The sequence below is a fragment of the Triticum aestivum genome, chromosome 5D (assembly GCF_018294505.1).
Source record: "Triticum aestivum cultivar Chinese Spring chromosome 5D, IWGSC CS RefSeq v2.1, whole genome shotgun sequence".
In the NCBI taxonomy this organism is placed as follows: Eukaryota; Viridiplantae; Streptophyta; class Magnoliopsida; order Poales; family Poaceae; genus Triticum; species Triticum aestivum.
Window position 1 is genome coordinate 108,120,589 of NC_057808.1, and position 20,302 is coordinate 108,140,890.

Here is a 20,302-nt window from a genome sequence, read left to right on the forward strand (position 1 = left end):
TTGGATCCCAAGCTGATCCTAGACTTCATTGATCTCTGGCACAAGGACCCCAACACTCCTAGCCTGACTTCAAGCTCACCCCTGGCCAAAGTCACATGCTGACCGCCATCATAGGCGAAGAAAAATGGAAATTTGAGAAGGCCACGCAGCTGAAGAAAGCTCAGTACAAGGAGTGTTTTCTGAAGAAGAACGTTGTCAAAATGACAACTGATGAACTTGTGGCTGCACAAGATGAGATCAAAAACCTCAATGATGAATTTGATGCCTACCGTGCAGACTGGCTTGGAGCCAAAGTCAGATTCGTCAGGATGGCGAAGGGATTCACCTCAAATGTTGCAGCCCCAACGCAACATGAATCTCCTCAGGCTGAAGCATCTGCACAGCCTACTGAAGAACATGCCAGCACCGCTAATGAAAATCAGGCTGCTGAAGAAAGTCAGAGCACCAGCGCTGCTGAACCTATTCCAACCGCTGATGAAATTGCCAGGGCAACCACTAGTGTTGCGCCTGAAGATCAAGACAGGCCAGCTGAAGCATCTACCGCTGAGCCTGAAGAAACTGAACAAGCCAGGGCAACTGCATCAGTTGCGCCTGAGGAAACTGCACCAATCTCCTCTGCTCCTCCTACACCAACACCAAGTCATATTCTTCCTTCTGCATCATAAGCGAAGAAAACCAAAGTTGTGGAGCGAGCAACTGTGAAGAAAAGGAAAGCATATGTCGCCTCAGAGTCTTCAGCACCAAAGAAAATGAAGACTTTGACGAGCTCTTATGACAATCCAATTGATGTTGTTCTTGTTTCAAGCATGCCATCAAAGGAGATTGTTCCCTTTGGTGAGGATTAAGAAATCCCAAGTGGATCAGATGAAGAAGATCCTTCTGCTGCTTTGTCAGAGCAGTTAGACGAAGAAATTGAAGTAGACAACATATGTCCACTCCATTGGTATCATCACCCATTGAGGGAGTCCTAGACTAAGGGGTCCTCGGGCGTCCGGCTTGTTAGCCATGGGCCGGACTGATGGGCTGTGAAGATACGAAGACCGAAGACTGCACCTGTGTCCGGATGGGACTCTCCTTGGCGTGGAAGGCAAGCTTGGCGGCCGAATATGTAGATTCCTTTCTTTGTAACCGACCTTGTGTAACCCTAGATCCTCCCGGTGTTTATATAAACCGGAGGACTTAGTCCGGAAAAGGGGATACTCATTACCATAGTCATACAGGCTAGACTTCTAGGGGGTAGCCATTACGATCTCGAGGTAGATCAACTCTTGTAATACTCATATTCATCAAGATCAATCAAGCAGGAAGTAGGGTATTACCTCCATAGAGAGGGCCTGAACCTGGGTAAACATCGTGTCCCCTGTCTCCTGTTACCATCGACCTTAGACGCACAATTCGGGACCCCCTACCTAAGATCCGCCGGTTTTGACACCGACACCCATGCCTTAGTTTACAGCTGAAGAGGCAGGCGTTCAGGAAATTGATGAAGAAGAAGATGTGGACATTGGGTGCGCCACTCCAATTCTGAATGATGACTATTGGGAAAGTCATCACCCCAATTCACCCATGTTCACCCCTTTGCAACAGATTCCTCAGTCCCCAGTCCAAACTGAAGAAATTCATACGGGCTCTGAAGAACCTCAAGCTTCACTTCTTACCATCCCTGAAGAAATTCCAGCCACTAGTGCTGATGTACATGCTGCTGAAGAAATGGAGACCCAGGCTGCTACTGATGATATTGCAACTGAAATTCCTTAGCCTACGGCTCCTGAGAATGTGATTCAAGAGGCTGTGAAGACTTTGACTGACACTCCTCGGCCCAAGCCAAAGAATCCCTTCTCAAAGAAACAGAAGTTCAAAGCTGATGACTTCTTCCATGAGCATGTATTCTTCACTGATTACAACCCTTATGACTCTGCTCGTCTTTGAAGGAAGCGCTTCTGGACAGCAAGTCAGATGAACTTCTACTCTTCACTGCTATTCGATAAAGACAAGATCTTTGACCATGAGCATATTCCTCATGTGGATATGGAATCGCTGCCTTGCTTCACCCCATTCCTCAGTGTTCTTGATGACGCTGGGCTGCTCAATTTCTGCACTAACATCTGTGACTGGAATGAAGAGCTAATTCTTCAGTTCTACGCTACGTTACACATCACTGGCAACACTGGAGATGTGAACTCTTGGGTGTTGGACTGGATGACAGAGAACACACACTACAAAGCACCGGCCTCCGAATTGCTTCATGCCCTCCCTGTCAGTCCTCCCCTTGAAGGTGCAAGACTCATCTACCATGAACCTGAGCTATCCGATCATTTCATGCAAGTGTTGATGAAGCCTCTGAAGCCTGGCCAAGCCCCAAGGACCAAATTCCTCATGAAGGAATTGTTGTATGTGCTAAGGACTGTATACAGGATCTTGACCAAAACTCTCAGTCCAATCAAAGGCCACGACTCTAATGAAGAAGAGGTCGTTGGCATCATGAAGAATCTGCTATTCAACATCATCCATGGAGTTCCTGTCAACTACCATGATTTCTTCATGAGGACTATGACCAATGTAGCTCTTTCACCATTTGAATTGAAGCCTTACGCTCCTTGGATCATGAGATTCATCAGATCAAGGTCTTCAATGAACTACAAGGCTGATACACTTAACCATGGGAGCTACTTGCCCCCTATTGAAGTCTTCAAGCGGACTATTTCCTCAGATGAGAAGGGCAAGGCCACTGTTATTGATGAAGGCATACGTCCATTGGATGGCCAGTTTCGCAAAGCTGCATCCTACTCCACCAATGATGACTCTGCTACTCATGACTCTGTCGCTAATGCTTCAAAGCAAAATCCTCAAGGCACAAATCCAAGGGTGATGACTGATCATGAGCTTCTCCTCAGTCTTCATCAGAAGGTCGATCGCAACCACAAATGGGTCAAAAGGCAGTTTGGTTCAATTCTTCAGAACATGACAATCACACAGAATTCAGTGAAGAAGAACCATTACTACCTCCATGAAGTTTTTGATCGCACCTGGGCTATTCTGTCTCATCTCTACGGTGAAGAAGATCTCAAGCAGATGGGCTTCAAGCAGGACTTTGACTGGTCTCAGCCACCTTCGAAGAAATTCAAGAAGGTCAAAGTTCCTCACTTGGTAGCTAGCTCTTATTCTTCATCGCGCGAGACTGATGAAAATGAAGACTTGGACGACACTGCGGAAGGCCCTACATCAATGGACGACCCCAACAACACTGGCGCTCCTCCTTCGACATCATGATGTTATTCTTCAGGGGCGTTAGTCCTCACTTTTCATCATTCGATGACAAAGGGGGAGAAATTTGAGTTAATCTTCAAGCGGGTCTATATATATGGGCTTTTTTGCTAAGTTACAACTCTCGTTCTTCTGAAGTATTTGTTGGATCGAGTTGTAAACTTAAGTCCGATGGTGGTCTGACACTTTTGCTCTATTTTTCTGCATGCTATTTCCTCATATATGTTAATGCACGCATGTTGAATTACATCAGTCACCATACTTCATCATGCATTTCAAATTCTTCATATCATATGTTAAATGCGTGTATGAATTACAAGATATAGGGGGAGATCTCCATGATTCTACTCTACAATGTGCATTTGCTATTCAAAGCAAATTCTTCACATATGCACATCTTCAGGGGGAGTTCTTCTATATCTTGCAATAAAATTCCTCAATTTCAGTATTTACACTTCATATGTTTATCCCCGTTGAAAACTTAACCTATATTGTCATGAATCACCAAAAAGGGGGAGATTGTAAGTGCATCTAGCGCCCCTTAGTGATTTTGGTGTATTGAAGACTTATAGGTTAAGGGACTAATGCGTTTGTGAGTGTACAAAGGTCTATAAGTCTATGAGGAGTTTGATATTTACAGAGAAAGTCGACCCCTAAAAATGAATGTCTTCAACTGAAGACTTTGGCTTTCTGAAGACTTTGAAAGTGAAGAAATTGGTGTGACCCTGAAGACTTGATATTCATGCGAGGAACATGAAGCGTGAAGACTTGTTTTCGTAGTTTCATTTTCTCTTTCTTGAGTCATAGGAAACACCGTACTGTTAAAGGGGGTCGAGGTAAAACTAAGGAAAGGTTTCCAAGTGATGCTCATCTCAAAATCCTACTCCTACCAATCCCTTCGAGTGAAGCCATTGGAAATCTCATACAGTTCAGTCAATTTCTTCAGTGACAGAGACGAAGATCTTCTGGTCTCTCAGGAATTTGTTCTGACTGAGGAGTTAGAAATTCACTAGTGCGGATTGCCTACAAGTGAGGAACATGATAGCCCTGAGGAATTTGATAGTCAAATTCCGACCGTTGATGTGCTATGCACCAGCTGTCCCAAAATATCTATCCACCTAACGGTCATATCATTGAAGGGCATTTATGTCTTATCATGTCGGGCTGCTCCCTAGGCTATAAATAGCCACCCCCTACAACCACTAGTTGGTTGGCTACTCCGAGAGAAACTGACACTTGTCATTGAGAGCATCCCATTCTCCGAGGACTTTGAGCGAAAATCATCAAGTGAGGAAAACCCAAGCCCAAACACCTACAAACCCAAAGTGATTGAGCAACAATGAAGAGATTGTTCCCGTGTGGATCCCACACTTGTTACCTTTGAAGACTGTGCATCTTCCAGACGGTTAGGCGTCATGGTCTAGAGCATCCAAGAGGAAATTGTGGATCGCCAAGTGACCGAGTTTGTGAAGGTTTGGAAGTCACCTGAAGACTTACCACGAGTGATTGGGCGAGGTCTGTGTGACCTTAGCTCAAGGAGAATACGGTGAGGACTGTGTGTCCGGGACTATGTGTCCTCAGGTTTAAATACCTAGCCGCTCCAACCAGACATACGACTGTCACAGCAGTTGGAACTGGTCTACCAAATCACTGTCTTCACCAAGCTAACTCATTCTATTTCCTCAACCCTTTCATTTCCTCATTACTGTGTTGTGTACTTGATCATTACTATTTGAAGACTTTGACTGAAGACTTTCTCAATTTCCTCAGTTTAATTTCTTCAGTCAATTTGTCTTCAGCCTACTTATCCTGTGTTTACGCTTTCTCTACTCTGTGCTTGTTTTCATTTCATCATGATGATTGTGCTTCTGTTCTGTTATGCTTGCATCTGAGTACTTATTCCGCTGCTAGTCATTCGTGACTTAGGAATTCCCTCACCCTGAAATTCCTCACTGACGAATTTGTAAAAATCGCCTATTCACCCCCCCCTAGTCAACTTAACGCACTTTCAGATGGCAAAATTTCCAGGTATATAAACAACATCATCAAAAGCTTCATACTTTATAAACAAAGATTCAATTTCATAAGCACCCTTAAAAGCAACAAATTCTTCTATTCGTCCCACATCATAGTAATCATATATACCTCTAGCATAAGAAGCTATGGTTTCATTATCATTAAATTTGCATGAAAAGGGAAGGTGTGGAGCATTCATCCTAGAGCAACAAGTAAAATCATATATCAAGCATAAATCCCGAGCATACCAATGCAACATATAAATTTGATCCCATAAAAGTTTCCCTTTTTTGTGTCAAGTGATAATCCCTAAAGTATTCATGTTGATCCAACGTTACACCCATTATCATGTTGAATGGGGTTTTCTCAGGATTATCAAAGTAGTGCATAATATCTTTAACATAACGAGCATCGAGGGTTTTAGGAGGTTCCCCATATCCATGAGTAGCAAGTACAACTATTTTTTTTGGTGTTTCATGTTCCATATCCATAACTAAAGATAGTGAACAACTTAGAACAGGAAATAAAAACTACTTAGTGATAAAGCAAACAAGCACACACGAGAATAGTCACCCCACGCTATTGCTCCCCGGCAACGGCGCCAGAAAAAGGTCTTGATAACCCACAAGTATAGGGGATCGTTTGTAGCCTTCTTCGATAAATGTCGGTGTACAAAAGTAGGGGCACACCTTTGTACCCCTTTACTTGTGCACGGGCAGTCGGAGCCGTGCGCCACGGCCACACTAAGCAAGGCAGAGGAGGGAAGCCGGAGAGAAGCCGAAGCACAAGATGGCCAAGGCAATGCCAAGACCAAAGATACCAAAGAGCGAGAGGGCGAGGTGGACTCCCCCGGCAAGGCCCTTGCCGGGGCAGCCTCCGCGGCCCCGGCAAGAGCCTTGCCGGGGCAACTTGCCCGATGCTAACAGAGCGAGCCACCCTTGAGCCCACGGGTTCCAACTCAACCAACCACATTGGAACTAGGGCTCGGGAGGCACCTCCGTGGTAGCATGCAAATCTTTGTCAAGACCATAGAGATATGAGATCAGATGAGAACCAGAAGACGGCGACCGTCGGCGGGATCCTTGTCGAGGAGATCTACAAGACCCCCGGCAAGCGCCTTGCCGGGGACGACTGCAACGCCACAGCAAGACCCTTGTCGGGCCCCCGGCAAGGCCCTTGCCGAGGGCGTCAACAGGGCCATAGCTAGGCCCGCGTCGACCAAGACTCCACCGCCGTCCCCAAGCAGCTGCTAGCTCAACCAGCTGGGCAGGCACCTGCGTGGCAACGGGCGGCCTCTACGCCAACTCAGCAAGCACCTATGCGGTGGCATGCAGATCTTCGTGAAGACCCTACCACCGCGCCACCTCAGCTGCCCGCCTGCCTACATGGCGCCGCATGCATCACTAGCCTGGGCGCATGTCGAAGCAAGGCGAGGCGGCAACGGACGGGACGGGCCTCGTTCCCGTCCCCAATAAAGCTAAGGGACACCTAAGCTACGCATTAAGTGTGTCTTGTCCTGTAACACAAGCGATAAGCTCGCAGCACTGTAGGCCTTTCCACCTCCTGTGTGCCACTGTTGCAGTCCCTTCCGACTATAAAAGGAGGCCCTTGGCATACTGGAGGGGGGTTCGGCTCTTTTGAACTACGCAGCCACCATAGCTAGTTCAAGAGATCAAGAACTCTCTCAAATACACACCAAAGCAGGACTAGGGTATTACGCATCCTCGCGGCCCGAACCTGGGTAAACGATCTTTGTGTTGACTGCTAATCCTGCTCTTCTCACAACCCCGCGCCCCGGCAACCGTAGTAAGGATTCTTGTGATCCCATAGGTGTCGTTTCCCACCGATAATAAATAAGAGTGTCGAACCCAACGAGGAGCTAAAGGTAGAACAAATATTCCCTCAAGTTCTATCGACCACCAATACAACTCTATGCACACTTAACGTTTGCTTTACCTAGAACAAGTATGAAACTATTTTGCAAGAATAAAACTACGAGTACTTTGCGAGAATAAAACTACGAATAAATTGCAAGGTAATAAAAGTGGATAGCTTTTGTCAACAAGAAAGTCATTTGTCCCTAGGTAATCGATAACAAGTACCAGTAATCATTCTTGCAATTTTATATGAGGGAGAGGCATGAGATAACATACTTTCTCTACTTGGATCATATGTACTTATGATTGGACCCCTAGCAAGCATCCGCAACTACTAAAGATCATTAAGGTCGTGAAACCCAACCATAGCATTAAGTATCAAGTCCTCTTTACTCCCATACGCCATAACCCACCTACTCGGGTTTAAGCTTCTGTCACTCTCGCAACCCACCATAAGTGAATTATGAACATATTGCAACACCCTACAGCGGGGGGGCCTCATGTTTGCCCGGGAACGGAGGGCACCGTAGGACAGCACCATAAATAAAATATACAACCATACCAACCAAGATCACGATTAACCCATAGGACAAAACAGATCTACTAAAACATCATAGGATAGCCAAATATCATTGGGAAACAATATATGGAGTTGAGCACCATGTATAAGTAGAGATTACAGCGGGGAGAAGAGGTGTCACACCGCTGCATAGAGGAGGAGGAGAAAGTTGGTGTTGACGGTAGCAAGGTTGTTGATGTAGATCGCTGTCACGATCCTAGCCCCAGCGGCGTTCTGGCGCCACCGAGAGAGAGGGGGAGAGAGCCCCCTCCTCCTTCTTCTTCCTTGTCCTCCCCCTAGATGGGAGGAGAGTTCCCCCTCTGGTCCATGGCCCCTCCGAGATTGGATCTCCCTCTCTGTTCTCTGTTTCGCGTTCCCCTGATCTGGCTGAAAACCATTTCTTATATTCCGGGAGATCCGTAACTCCGATTGCGCTGTGATTTCAACACGTTTTTTTCGGATATAAGCTTCCTTGCGCCCGAAGTAGAGCTCCAACCGACGTTCGAGGAGGGCACAACCCACCACCACGCGCCAGGGCCTCTGGCGCGCCCTGGTGTCTTGTGGGCTGTGTGGGCCTCCGTTTGCGGTGATTCCAACTCCCAAAAATCACATATATTCCAAAATAATTCTCCGTAAAATATTGCATTTGGACTTCGTTTGATATGGATTTTTTGCGATACAAAAAACATGCAGAAAACAGGAACTGGCACTGGGCACTGGATCAATAGGTTAGTCCAATAAATCATATAAAAAGTTGCCAAAAGTATGTAAAACTTGTATAATATTGGCATGAAACAGTCAAAAATTATAGATACGACGGAGACGTACCACATACCACCACGCAGGCGCTTGCCTAGTTGGCAGCTAGTTGCTGTGCTGGAGCGGTGGCAGGGTGGCGGAACCTTGCCGTGTGCGAGCCTTGCCGCGGCCTCGCAAACGTCCCCGGCAAGGGCCTCGCAAGTGTCCCCGGCAAGAACCTTGCTGGGAACTTTGCCTTCTGGTCTTCACAAAGATCTGCATGCCACCACGCACACGCCCCTGGATCTTGGTCTTGACATTGTCGATGGTGTCAGAGCTCTCAACCTCAAGGGTGATGGCTTTGCCGGTGCTTCGCAAACCATCCCGGCAAGGATCTTGCCGGGGCTTCACGAGCCATCCCGGCAAGGATCTTGCCAGGGGCTCAGCTTGTCTTATGTTCTTTGTTTATTGGCTTGAACGCCGTCTTGGTCGTCTCCTACTTGCTTCCGGTCGCCCCCGTCAGGCTTTGCCGCAGGTACGGCTGCAACTGCCCGAGCACAAGTAAGGGGTACTAAAGGGCCCAAACTTTTAGTACACCGACAGACTGGTAGATGGGAGAGTGGAACACTTAGTTCACCTAATCTTGCTATTTTGCGTAGTGCACTTTTCGGTGATAGGACCTTTAGTTTGGGATTTATTGTTGCATGTCATTTATACACTAATTGAACTAAGGGTGTTAATTGTCTTGGTATTTATGCTACTCGTCTTGCTAAACATTTTGAGGTCGACATTAAATATAGCGAGGATAGTCTTTTACCTAGGAAATACTTAAACTATGAGAGCATGACGGAGCATGATTTTATTAATAAGGGTGACCCCCGTTCCCAGTATAACTTGGTGTTCCGCCATGGCACCCATGAGATTATTACCTTGCCTGCACCTGCTTTGTTTGATCTCTCCAACGGTAGGTACACTATCATGCTAGAGGATATTATTGCGTATTGGAACCAGATGGCAGCACCAGCACCGGCACCGGTCCACCAGTAGGAGCCTCAGCATCCTCAGTATTTCCCTAGACTGGATGGATTCTTTCAGTGGCCACAGACCAAGTTAGGCCAAAAGCCTAAGCTTGGGGGAGTATGTATTCTCACTGACATTACATTCATGTTATCACATATTCATTCCACTTGTCGGTGTTCAACGTTTCCTTTGTTTATTCCTATTTGCTTTTGTTCGTTTCTTTTGTATGTTTGAAAAACTTCAAAATTCCAAAAAAAATTGTTTCTTGCTTCTTTTTGGTTTTTCTTCTAGTTTAGTTAGTCGGTAGTAGTAAAATAAAACCCAAAAACATGAGTTCTTTGGTGTAAATTTCTCGTTGTTATTTTTCTTCTTTCGTTTGCTTTCCTTAGAAAACTAAAAACTCCAAAAGTACTTTAGTGTGCTTCTCTGAAATTCTTTTCTTTTCATGAGTCATTGTAATTAAGGAGAAGACTTCATAAGAATTTTCAAGTGGCTCATATGTGCCTTATTGTTGATCTAATGAAGGGCCAATATTTCCTTGTCTTCTCCTTTGTATAAAGTGTTTGCATATGTCAGCTTTGTTTCCGGCACTCTTGCACTATTATAATTTTCACATCATTTGGCCGTGCAAGCGAAAGGCAATAATGGCGATAATTTGATAAAGTTACTATGGCGAAGAAAAGTTGGTATGAACTCTTCTTGTTTTTGTTTTTGTAAATATGTTTAACTCAGTAGTCCTGATTCAGCATATTATGAGTAAACATGTTTGTGATGACAATTAGAGATCATAGTTTCTCATGACATGCTTAAGTAGCTAGGAGTGGATAATACGTTATCTTGTGTGTCGGCGTGCATTAAAATGATCATGACATAGCATGTTAGGATGGTATCCTCCTTTGGAGAATAAAGGTGGCTTGACTTGGCACATGTTTAGAGTGTTTATATCCTACTCATGCTCATGTTCAATGTTAATTATTTAAAATGCATGATTATGACCGTTGTCGCTCTCTAGTTGGTCGATTCTCAATCTATTGCTAGCCATAAAGACTACGTAGGCTATCTTCTGATAGTGCGGATATCGTGTTTTAAACGGGGTAAGGACCTCGGAGACGTAGTAGATAGGTCGTTGGACCTGGAACTTGTGACCCTCCATGTCCCGTTCGACCATGAGAACTGCACTGACCACCTGGTTGGTGGCCGAGATGTATAATAACATCGGCTAACAGGACCCAGGCACCACCAATATGGGGTTTGTAATGAGGAGGACTTTAATTTCCTCAAGAGCGGCCCCCACCTCACTAGTCCATTTGAAGCTTTTGGTTTGTTTCAGCAATCTGTAAAGGGGTAGTGCTTTTTCCCTGAGCCATGAAATAAATCGACTTAATTAGCCACACAGCCTGCCAGTTTCTGGATGTGTTTAAGCTTGGTTGGCACTTCCAGTCGAGCCAAGGCTTGAATTTTGGCCGGATTGGCCACTATTCCTCGGTTAGAGACAATGAAGCCGAGGAGTTTGCCTGCGGGTACTCCGAAAACTCACTTCTCCGGATTGAGCTTAATTTGATACGCTCGGAGATTAGTGAATGTTTGTCGGGGGTCATCGACCAACTGGCCGACGTGTCTGGTTTTAACAACCACATTGTCGACATAAGCTTCCACAGTTTTTCCAATTGTTTTTCCAGGCATGTTCGAATCATGCGTTGGTATGTTGCACCGGCATTTTTTAGTCCGAAGGGGATTGTGTTAAAACAGAATGGCATGTAAGGAGTAATGAAGGTTGTTGCTGACTGATCGGATTCCTTCTTTTGATCTGATGATATCCTGAATAAGCATCCAAGAAGCACAAGGAGTCGTGCCATGCTGTGGCGTCCACAACTGGTTAATGTGTGGTAGGCGGAAAGGGTCCTTGGGGGCAAGCTTTATTAAGGTCTTTAAAATTGACACAAAGGCGCCAGGACTTGTCCTTTTTAGGTACCATGACTAGATTGGCAAGCTAGTCGGGGTGCTTAATGCTGGATAAATTTGACTTCAAGCAGTTTAGCCAATTCTTCTCCCATGGCTACGCTTGGGTTCTGAGAACCGCCGAAGCGCCTGTTTAACAGGTTCGAGCCCTTGATGATATTAGGTTGTGCTCGGCGAGCTTACGTGGGATTCCTGGCATATCTGATGGCTGCCAGGCAAATATATCCCAATTTTCTCTTAAGGAAATACCATAAGGTTTCATCAATTGCTGGTTCCAGCTGCGCTCCTATGGGCGACGTTTTGTTTGGGTCTGTAGGGTGCACTTGAAATTTGATGATCTCATCAAGTAGTTTAAACAAGGTTGTCTTGGATCATTTGTCGAGGACGATGTCGTCCTTGTCGACCGCGACCCGAAGTATTGTCGGCTCCTCGGCCGCGCGGGCCTCAGATAGTGACTCGAGGGTGAGCAACGCCATTTTGTTTTCGGCTCTAAGTGCTCTGTCGGGGTTGCTTCAGATGGTGATTACCCTGTTCGGGCCCGACATTTTAAGCTTCATATACCCATAATGTGGGATTGCCTGGAATTTTGAGAAAGCATCGTGCCCTAGAAGGGCATGATAGCCACTTTGAAAGGGTACGATGTGAAAGGTTATCTCCTCCGATCGGTAGTTCTCGGGAGTCCAGAAGATCACGTCCAGGGTTATTTTTTCGCTGCACCGAGCCTCTCTGCCAGGTATTATTCCTTTGAAGGTGGTGTAGCTCTGTTTGATGCGTGATTTATCGGTTTGCATCTTGTCTAGAGTTTCTTTGTAGATGAGGTTTAAATTGTTGCCTCCGTCCATCAACACTTTCCGTAGTCGACAACCACTGATGATCGGCTCGAGGACCAGGGCGGTGGGACATCGGCCCAAGCCGCCCTTCGGCTGGTCCCGCTACTCGAAGGTAATTGGCGTGTCTATCCAAGCGCCTGGGGTTGCTATGTGTTGGACGGAGCTAAGCTCCCTAAGAGCTCCTTTCCTCTGGTTTTTTGACGTGAAGGTTTTGTAAATCATCAGGACCTCATCTTTGTCCGAGGATGCTACCGCATGCCTGTGCTCCCGAGGAGGGCCTCGCCTCCCTTGGCTACCTGTCTCACCACCCAGCAATCTCAAAGACTGTGAGTTGGGCTGGTGTTGAGCAGAACAGAGTGTATAGGGCATGGTCTGTCTAGCAGGCCGTCAAGGGCGGTCTTGGATCCTATGATGGGCTTTTTTTGGGGGGTGGGTCAGCCGATGCGAGCCGGCCAGAGTGCTCTTGCCGGTGTGGAAGCCTATTACGCTTCATCCTTCCGGCACAGATTGACTCTACTTGCACTTCTTGCGCCAGCCAAGCGTCCTCTATGGTGCAAATTTTTGACACCAGATCCGGTAATTCGGAGAATGTTTGGACGTAGTGACGGGTGAGGGCATTTAGAACGCCCTCATCCTTGCAGTTATGCTAAAAATTTGTTATTATATCTGAGTCACGGTAGTCCGGTATTTTGTTCTTGACGAACAACAACCTGGCCCAGAATAGCATGACTGTCCATCAGGTTGTTGTCATACAGACATCTGGTGGCCCCGAATTACTCGGGCAGTACTCGATGTGGGAGGTGGGTAGGAGTAAAAATTCTACCCCCATCGTTTGCGGGCTCGAAGCTCCGATGCTGCTATCTCAATAAGGGTACGTTGATGATGAATCGACCGAACGGGTCTTGAGATATGATTCCTTGGCCTCTTCGGTATGGCCGTTGTCGAGATTGCTCTCCAGGAAATACCTCGGCCCCTGGTCCTCTTTAGGGGGTTTTTGGGCCAGCGTGGGCGAAGAGACGAAGGGCTCGTGCCTTACTTCTTGCTCATCGCGTCCTAGCTCTTGATGGAGGAGGCGCGATCCGATGATTGGATGCTCGGTCGTGGAAGTCATGCCACGGAGATCTAGGTCGTTGACCGACGATCCCATTGATCCTCTTTTTTATCGCACAGCGGAACTCTCAATGAAAGCACCAATGTCAGTACATAAACCGGAAGACCTCGGGGTAGGGGGTCCCGAGCTGTCGATCCCGGATCTATGGGTAACAAGAGACAAAGGGGACGATATTTACCTAGGTTAGGGCCCTCTCTGAGGGAGTCCTAGATTAAGGGGTCCTAGGGCGTCTGGGTTGTGCAACGTGGGCCGAGCTAATGGGCCGCGAAGATGCAAGATAGAAGACTTTCCCCCGTGTTCGGATGGGACTCTCCTTGGCGTGGAAGGCAAGCTTGGCGTGCAGATATGAAGATTTCTTTCTCTGTAAACCGACTCTGTACAACCCTAGCCCCCTCCGGTGTCTATATAAACCGGAGGGTTTAGTCCGTAGAGGCAATCATAATCATACAGGCTAGACATCTAGGGTTTAGCCATTACGATCTCGAGGTAGATCAACTCTTGTAACCCCTATACTCATCAAAGTCAATCAAGCAGGAAGTAGGGTATTACCTCCATCAAGAGGACCCGAACCTGGGTAAACATTGTGTCCCCTGCCTCCTGTTATCTTCGATCCTTAGATGCACAGTTCGGGACCCCCTACCCGAGATCTGCCGGTTTTGACACCGACACTCTCCATGAGGTAATACCCTACGTCCTGCTTTGATTGTATTGATGATGATGTATCAAGTACAAGATTGATCTACCTCGAGACTGTAAGTTGTGTTCTAACCCTAAGGCTAGGTGGTTGTAATTGTGACCGTCCCCTCTATGGACTAAACTCCTCAATTTATATAGACGCTGGGGGAACCTAGGGTTACACATGGTCGATTGCCAGTCTAGGGATAAACATGTCGGCGGCCGATGTTGTCCTTGGAGTACACGCCAAGTCTTCGATAGAATCCATCTTGATCACGTCGGAGTGCAAGGCTTCCAGAGTCCTTACTTATGAGAATGGTGGGCCGTAAGCCCGACCCATGGACTGTGGGCCAACTTGGTTGGTACACCCCCTAGTCCATAACACCGTCAATGTGGCACGAGAGACTCCTCGGTAATGGATAAAGACTTATTGAACTAGCTTGCAAGGCCAATGACCGGAGACGGTGACTAAGGGAAGTCCTCGGCTTGAAGACCGATTCACGGGCTACCGATGGTGTCCTGGATTAGGGGGTGTTAGCCACGTCGGCTCTTGGACATGTGGGTCGGGTCGAGGATGGGAAATGCATCTAGACGGACGCCGAGCAGTTATCATTTGGGGATGCATCGGTGCGTTGGGTCGTCGTTTGTGTCTGCATAAACATAAACGGACACGCGTGGACCAAACGAGTCACCGCGTTGGAGTTGGAGTTGGAGTTGGCCTAAGATATTGGATACTCAGCTCAGTAGTTAGCCAATTCGCCATAGCTTTACTTGGTAAGGGCAACTCCAACGAGCCGAAGCATTTCGTCCGCGCGTGTCTGTTTGGGTGGAAATAGATGAAAACGCCAGTCCAACACGCCGTCGCAAGCCCATCATTGGTCCGCTCGGTGTTCATTTGGACGCATTCCTGTCTCAAATTTGCGCCCGGTTTGCGTTCACACGGACACGAGACGGACACGCCGTGCGCCCGCTCAGTGTTTGCCTCGGGCCTGCGTGTCGGTCGCCCAACTACCCCACGCGGTCTTAGTCAATGCGTCCACCTACCTTAGGCCCACATGGCAGCATCTCGAAGCCTCGAGAGTCCACGTCTTTTTTAAATGCAAGTGCGCGCGCGGGGGGGGGGGGCTCATCCACTTCTCCTCCCACTCCCGTCCATATTTGGCCACCCTCGCTCCCTTGCCGGCGACAAAAAAACCTTAGCTAGCCCGTGCGTCCGCCATGGGTTCTTCAACAACAAGGGCAAGTGCAGGTTCGCCGCCGCCGCTAGCTCATCCCGCGCGCCGCTGCTGCCGCCAGACGCCTTCTCATTGGTGCCGCGGACAAGGAGAGCTCGCCGGCCACGGGATCCCGGTGCACCGCGCGCAGTACCAATGGCAATATGTGTGCCGCTGCAGTGGCCCGACGTCAACCTCTCCCACGACTGGCACCTCGACCCCCACCGCATCCTGGTGCCAGCGATGCCGTGGTCTCCGCGTGTGCGCAGGCGTCATGCCCTCCTGACGCCGGAGCAGCGCCATGACCCGGTGTACGCGCCAGACTCCCCCAACTGGGAAGTCTGGTTCGCCACCGAGCACGATGTGCGCCGCCGCGGCGCCGTCCAGCGCGCCCTCGAGGAGTCCTTGTCGTGGCGCAGGAGGACGAGGAGGCGAAGGCGGCATACCAGGCCACACTCGAGGAGGCACTCTAGTGCGCCCTTGAGGAGTCCCCGTGCGAGGAGGGGCACTTTGGCCAGGCATGGAGGAGGCGCTCCAGTTGTCGACAACGGGGACTACGTCTACCCTCCACCATCGTCGACACTGCCTGAACTAGCGTCGGCCACTCCCAAGACTGGGCCACTGAGGCCACGCTGGAATTACCCGCCGTCGGGGAGAGGTACATGTGGACTGGCGTCCTGCGCGACTGGGTGAGAGCACCGGCCATCTGGATGACATCCACGCCGGAGCGGGAGGCGGTGTACCTTGAGCGGTGAAAGGCGGAGGAGCGGGCCGACGGGGAGCGGCAAATGCATGCAGAGTGCGTGGGTAGTATTACACCCCTAAGATTTTTTTAATGTTTTTTTGCGGGTACTCGGTAAGATATTGGATACTCAGCTCAGCAGTCAGCCAATTCGCATGGCGTTATAACGAGACGTGTCCAGCCTCCCCTCCAGTCACTCCCGCCTCCTGCAGCTCGCTGCTCCTTTTTCTCCCATAGCCCCATGGCCGCTCCGTCGCCGCCCACACCAGGCACGGGCAGACTCCCGACGATGGCGGACATCATGGCCGCGTCGCGCGCGCAGGGCCTGCGCATGCGCTTGAGCACGCTTGGCCCTCTCTTCCGCGTCACGGCGACCCGCGTCGGCGGCGACGGCGACGTGGAGCTGGGCCGCGCCGAGGGCGCCGTCCGGCCTTGGCCCGGGGGCTCCGTGCTGCACCTCGACTCCATGCGGATGTCGCGCGCCACGCTCGAGGTCCCCGACCGGCCGCTATTCGGCCTCGGCATCTTCCTAGGCGCCGTCACCGTGCGCCATGGCTTCGACGCTGGTTGCGTGCGCGCCGAGCTGCTAGCCATCAACGATACGCCGCTCTATCACAACAAGGTATCACCTCCTAGAAAATGTCTGTCCGTCAGTACTATATAATAATGTTGTGGCTGCTGGCTGCTGCTTAATCGGATATACTAATGGTTAGTGAATTGCAAGTCTGAGCAAATGTGCACCGTAATGATATTTGGAAACATTCAGTGTAAAAATCTAGAGTTGTAAAAGTACAAAATGGTTAAGAAGATTCTTGAGCGGACGTCTATTAGTGTTGAGTTGACGACTAATTAGTTCTAGTGGAGTTAGCTATAATCACCTAAGTTTTGTATTTTTTCTGTTATTTTTCTATTTACATTTACTTCTAAATTTTCTACGAGTTAAACACAAACTTTTTCAACTTGATAGAGAAATGGGAGGCGCAAGAAGCATGGTTTTACAATGGATTTTCGCTTAGTGTGACAAAAGCTCTGTTTGGTGATTACTGAGTACTGTATAATTTTCATTTGGGAAAGTTATTCATTTAGATTCATTCATTGGTGTCTTTTTGTTGTTGTCAGCTTGTTAAGTTCTATACGAGGATGGGTTTCAAAGCAGTGCATGAGGTAGATGGATCGTCAATGATGGATCTTGCTCATATGTTAGTGTGGGGAGGTAAAGGAACAAGAATGGATGCTGATATAGAACAGCTCCTCATGAAGTGGAGCAGAAGATTCGGATCTCAAGACTGAAGGCCTTTTCCTCGAATGGCAGTTGCATTCTTTGCAGCAAAATATTTGTATATATGATATACTCCCTCCGTTCCTAAATATTTGTCTTTCTAGACATTTCAAATGACTACCACATACAGATGTATGTAGACATATTTTAGAGTGTAGATTCACTCAGTTTGCTCCGTATGTAGTCACTTGTTGAAATGCCTAGAAAGACAAGTATTTAGGAACGGAGGGAGTACAACGGAAAACTACTGGTCCAATATTACCAGACTCATTTCATTGCCCACATACTCTCTTCTTGCTTTGATTATTTTTGCTTTAGTGAACTTGCTAGCTTGTGTTTATGTAACGCTAGGGCGATTGTGCAGCGAGAGTAGTTAGTGTTAGGCTCAATGGCACCAGGGCATTGGCCTTCGCGGGTTCCTTATAGATTAACCATATTTATCATATTTTGGGGCTTATGTGTACTGCTTGGATTGGACTAGTTCAGACATCCCCTGTGAAAGATCGTCTCAGTGCAGAACATTGCTTCTTATATGTGTGAATATATGCTCTGTACTATTGATTCACTAACAAGTGCAATAAGCATGCATAATTGGTTCGCTAACAAGTTTACAATGTTCCATCTTCAGCAGTTTCATCAGCAAGAAACAAATGGCCAGACAGAATATATATTTATATTCCGGTGATAACCGAATGTAAGGGGGCAAGAAAATGGCGACTGAACTCGATCTTCAGGGCCTTCACTTCCTGATAGACACTCAAGCTCTTTCAACTGTAGGTCAGGTCAAGCAAGAAATCTCCATGATCCGTCACTCAGTCTCTGCGACAACGAATATTAGCATCTATGCAAAGCTCTTGAAAAAAATGCTGCAATCAAACAAACCAAAATCTTATAGGATTCAAATGGCATGACAAAATGTTACCATTCATGCACTTTTAAAATCCCGTGAATCAGATAGGCATGAAAATATTCATTGCAATTTGTGTTGGCAATCCACATTTTGTGTGGGGAGCTCCTATCTACCACTCTCTGTTATAGATTGTTGGTCGCGCTCCCGAGGGGTTGAACCCAAGATCTCTCGCACAGAGGACATGCCACAAGCCAGTAGACATGTCGAGCGTTCCTGGTTATAAAGCAATGCAAAACTTTAAGAACCAAAGCCAGATCCAAACATTTTTAAATTTCAAGCCCAAAACATTATTTTTAAACGTGAATGTTATATGAAACGCGATAACTATTCAAATTTTGAAAAATCAAATATTTTGTGAAAACACATACATTTTTTAAAAATCACGAATAATTTTTGGAAACACGAACATTTTTTTGGAACTCTTGAATATTTTCTAAAAACAGGAACATTTTCTAAAATTCCAGAAACAAAATTTGGAAACGCAAACAATTTTTGGAATGGAAACAATTTTTGAAAAAGTTTTCAAAATTTGCGAACAATTTTTGAAACATGAACAGTTTTTTCAAACTCCCAAACATTTACTGAAATTTGCGAGATTTTTTAGATCCAATTTCTTTTTGAAAAGTTCCAAAAAAATTTGAACAAAAGCATAAAGAAAAGAAACAAGAAAGGAACAGAAACAAAAAAATAAAAAAAAAACAGTAAACAGACAGAAAAGTGGTTCATGAACCTTCTAAAAGTTCCCAGAAGCGGCAAAAACCACGGTTGGAACCTTTCAGAAGGTTCCTAGAATAGAATGTTTTAGGCAACGTTTAGATGAATTGACACTGTCTAAAGGAACTCCAAGCCACACATGGCGTCCCACACTTAAAGAGCTCGCATGCCTCATTCGGTTTGGAGGATTTTTATAGGAAAAACATAGGAATAAGGATTCCAAGGGAAAATTTCCTACAGATACATTCGGTTCATAGGAAATGCGTACATAAATTTTATAAAAATACTATTCATTTTCTGTGTTTTTTGGAGAAAACTAAACATCCACTCAAACCTCATTTTACGTGTAGGAACAAGGCAAATCAATTTCTTAGGATGACAAGTGCCATCCTATTAAATTTTGATACTACTTCAAATTCGTACATTCTGGCTTCCTTTCAACCGAATGAGGCCTTAGCTACGTTGTGAGTCTCATAATTTGGACGTTGCTCATGGATGAAATGGCATTCTCACAAAGAGGCAGAGCGCTTTAAAATTTCCTTGCGCTTTACAATTTCCTTGGTGATGGCTGCATGTAATCCCATGCTCTTATTCTTGATATCCTCAACAGATGTCAGATGAATCATCTACTGTGCCAGGTCTACTACTAGACACAAACCCTCTCTGCATGCCATTGGCTTAGTCGTCGCTGGATCTATTATACCTCTATAGACAAGTGCCGATGCTCCTGGATAAGTACCATTGATATCCCAAAACCGGATGCAATCAACTATCTAAGATGGGTCGGCCTAGTTGGATTTAGCTTGATCGGTTGTGTGCGAACGAACGACTACTTGATGTAGAAAGCTTCAAATAGGAAATTGACTTTGTGCACAAATGTTCTTTTCGTACGCACTGCTGCGTTCCTAAGCCGGCCGGGCCATCCTGGGAACAATCTAGAAAGTTCCCACCTATTTTCCTGGGCTGGTTCTTCTTTGGTTTCTTCGGGCTTGGTTTATTTCGTTTTTTCTTTTTCGTTTTCGTTTTTGTTTTATTCTTTATTTTTTGTTTCCTTTTTCCTTTCATTCTGTTTCGCCTTTATTTTTATTTTTACTTTTTAAAAAATTCATGAACATTTTTAAGTGCAAACTCTTTTCAAATTTGTGAACTTTTTTTTTCCAAATTTTAAACTTTTTCAAACCGTGAACTTTTCAAATTTGTGAATGTTTTTCAACCTGTGAACCTTTTTCTCAAATTCATAAAACTTTTTCGAAACTCATAAACTTTTTTCAGATTCATTAACTTTTTGAAACCGCAAACCTTTTCAAATCCGTTAACTTTTTTCAAAACCCATGAACTTTTTAAATTCGAACTTTTTCAAATTCATGAATTTTTTTGAAACCGTGAACTTTTCA

At 46.5% G+C, this 20,302-nt stretch overlaps 1 protein-coding gene across 1 annotated transcript; it reads left to right on the forward strand.

Moving 5' to 3' along the window:
- The first annotated feature begins 16,175 nt into the window (after nt 1–16,175).
- On the forward strand, nt 16,176–17,566 carry LOC123124448 (uncharacterized). Its single transcript, XM_044545064.1, has 2 exons — nt 16,176–16,627; nt 17,125–17,566. Exons 1-2 carry the CDS (start codon nt 16,247–16,249, stop codon nt 17,293–17,295), a joined length of 552 nt encoding a protein of 183 aa, XP_044400999.1. The 5' UTR covers nt 16,176–16,246; the 3' UTR covers nt 17,296–17,566.
- Nucleotides 17,567–20,302: the final 2,736 nt, after the last annotated feature.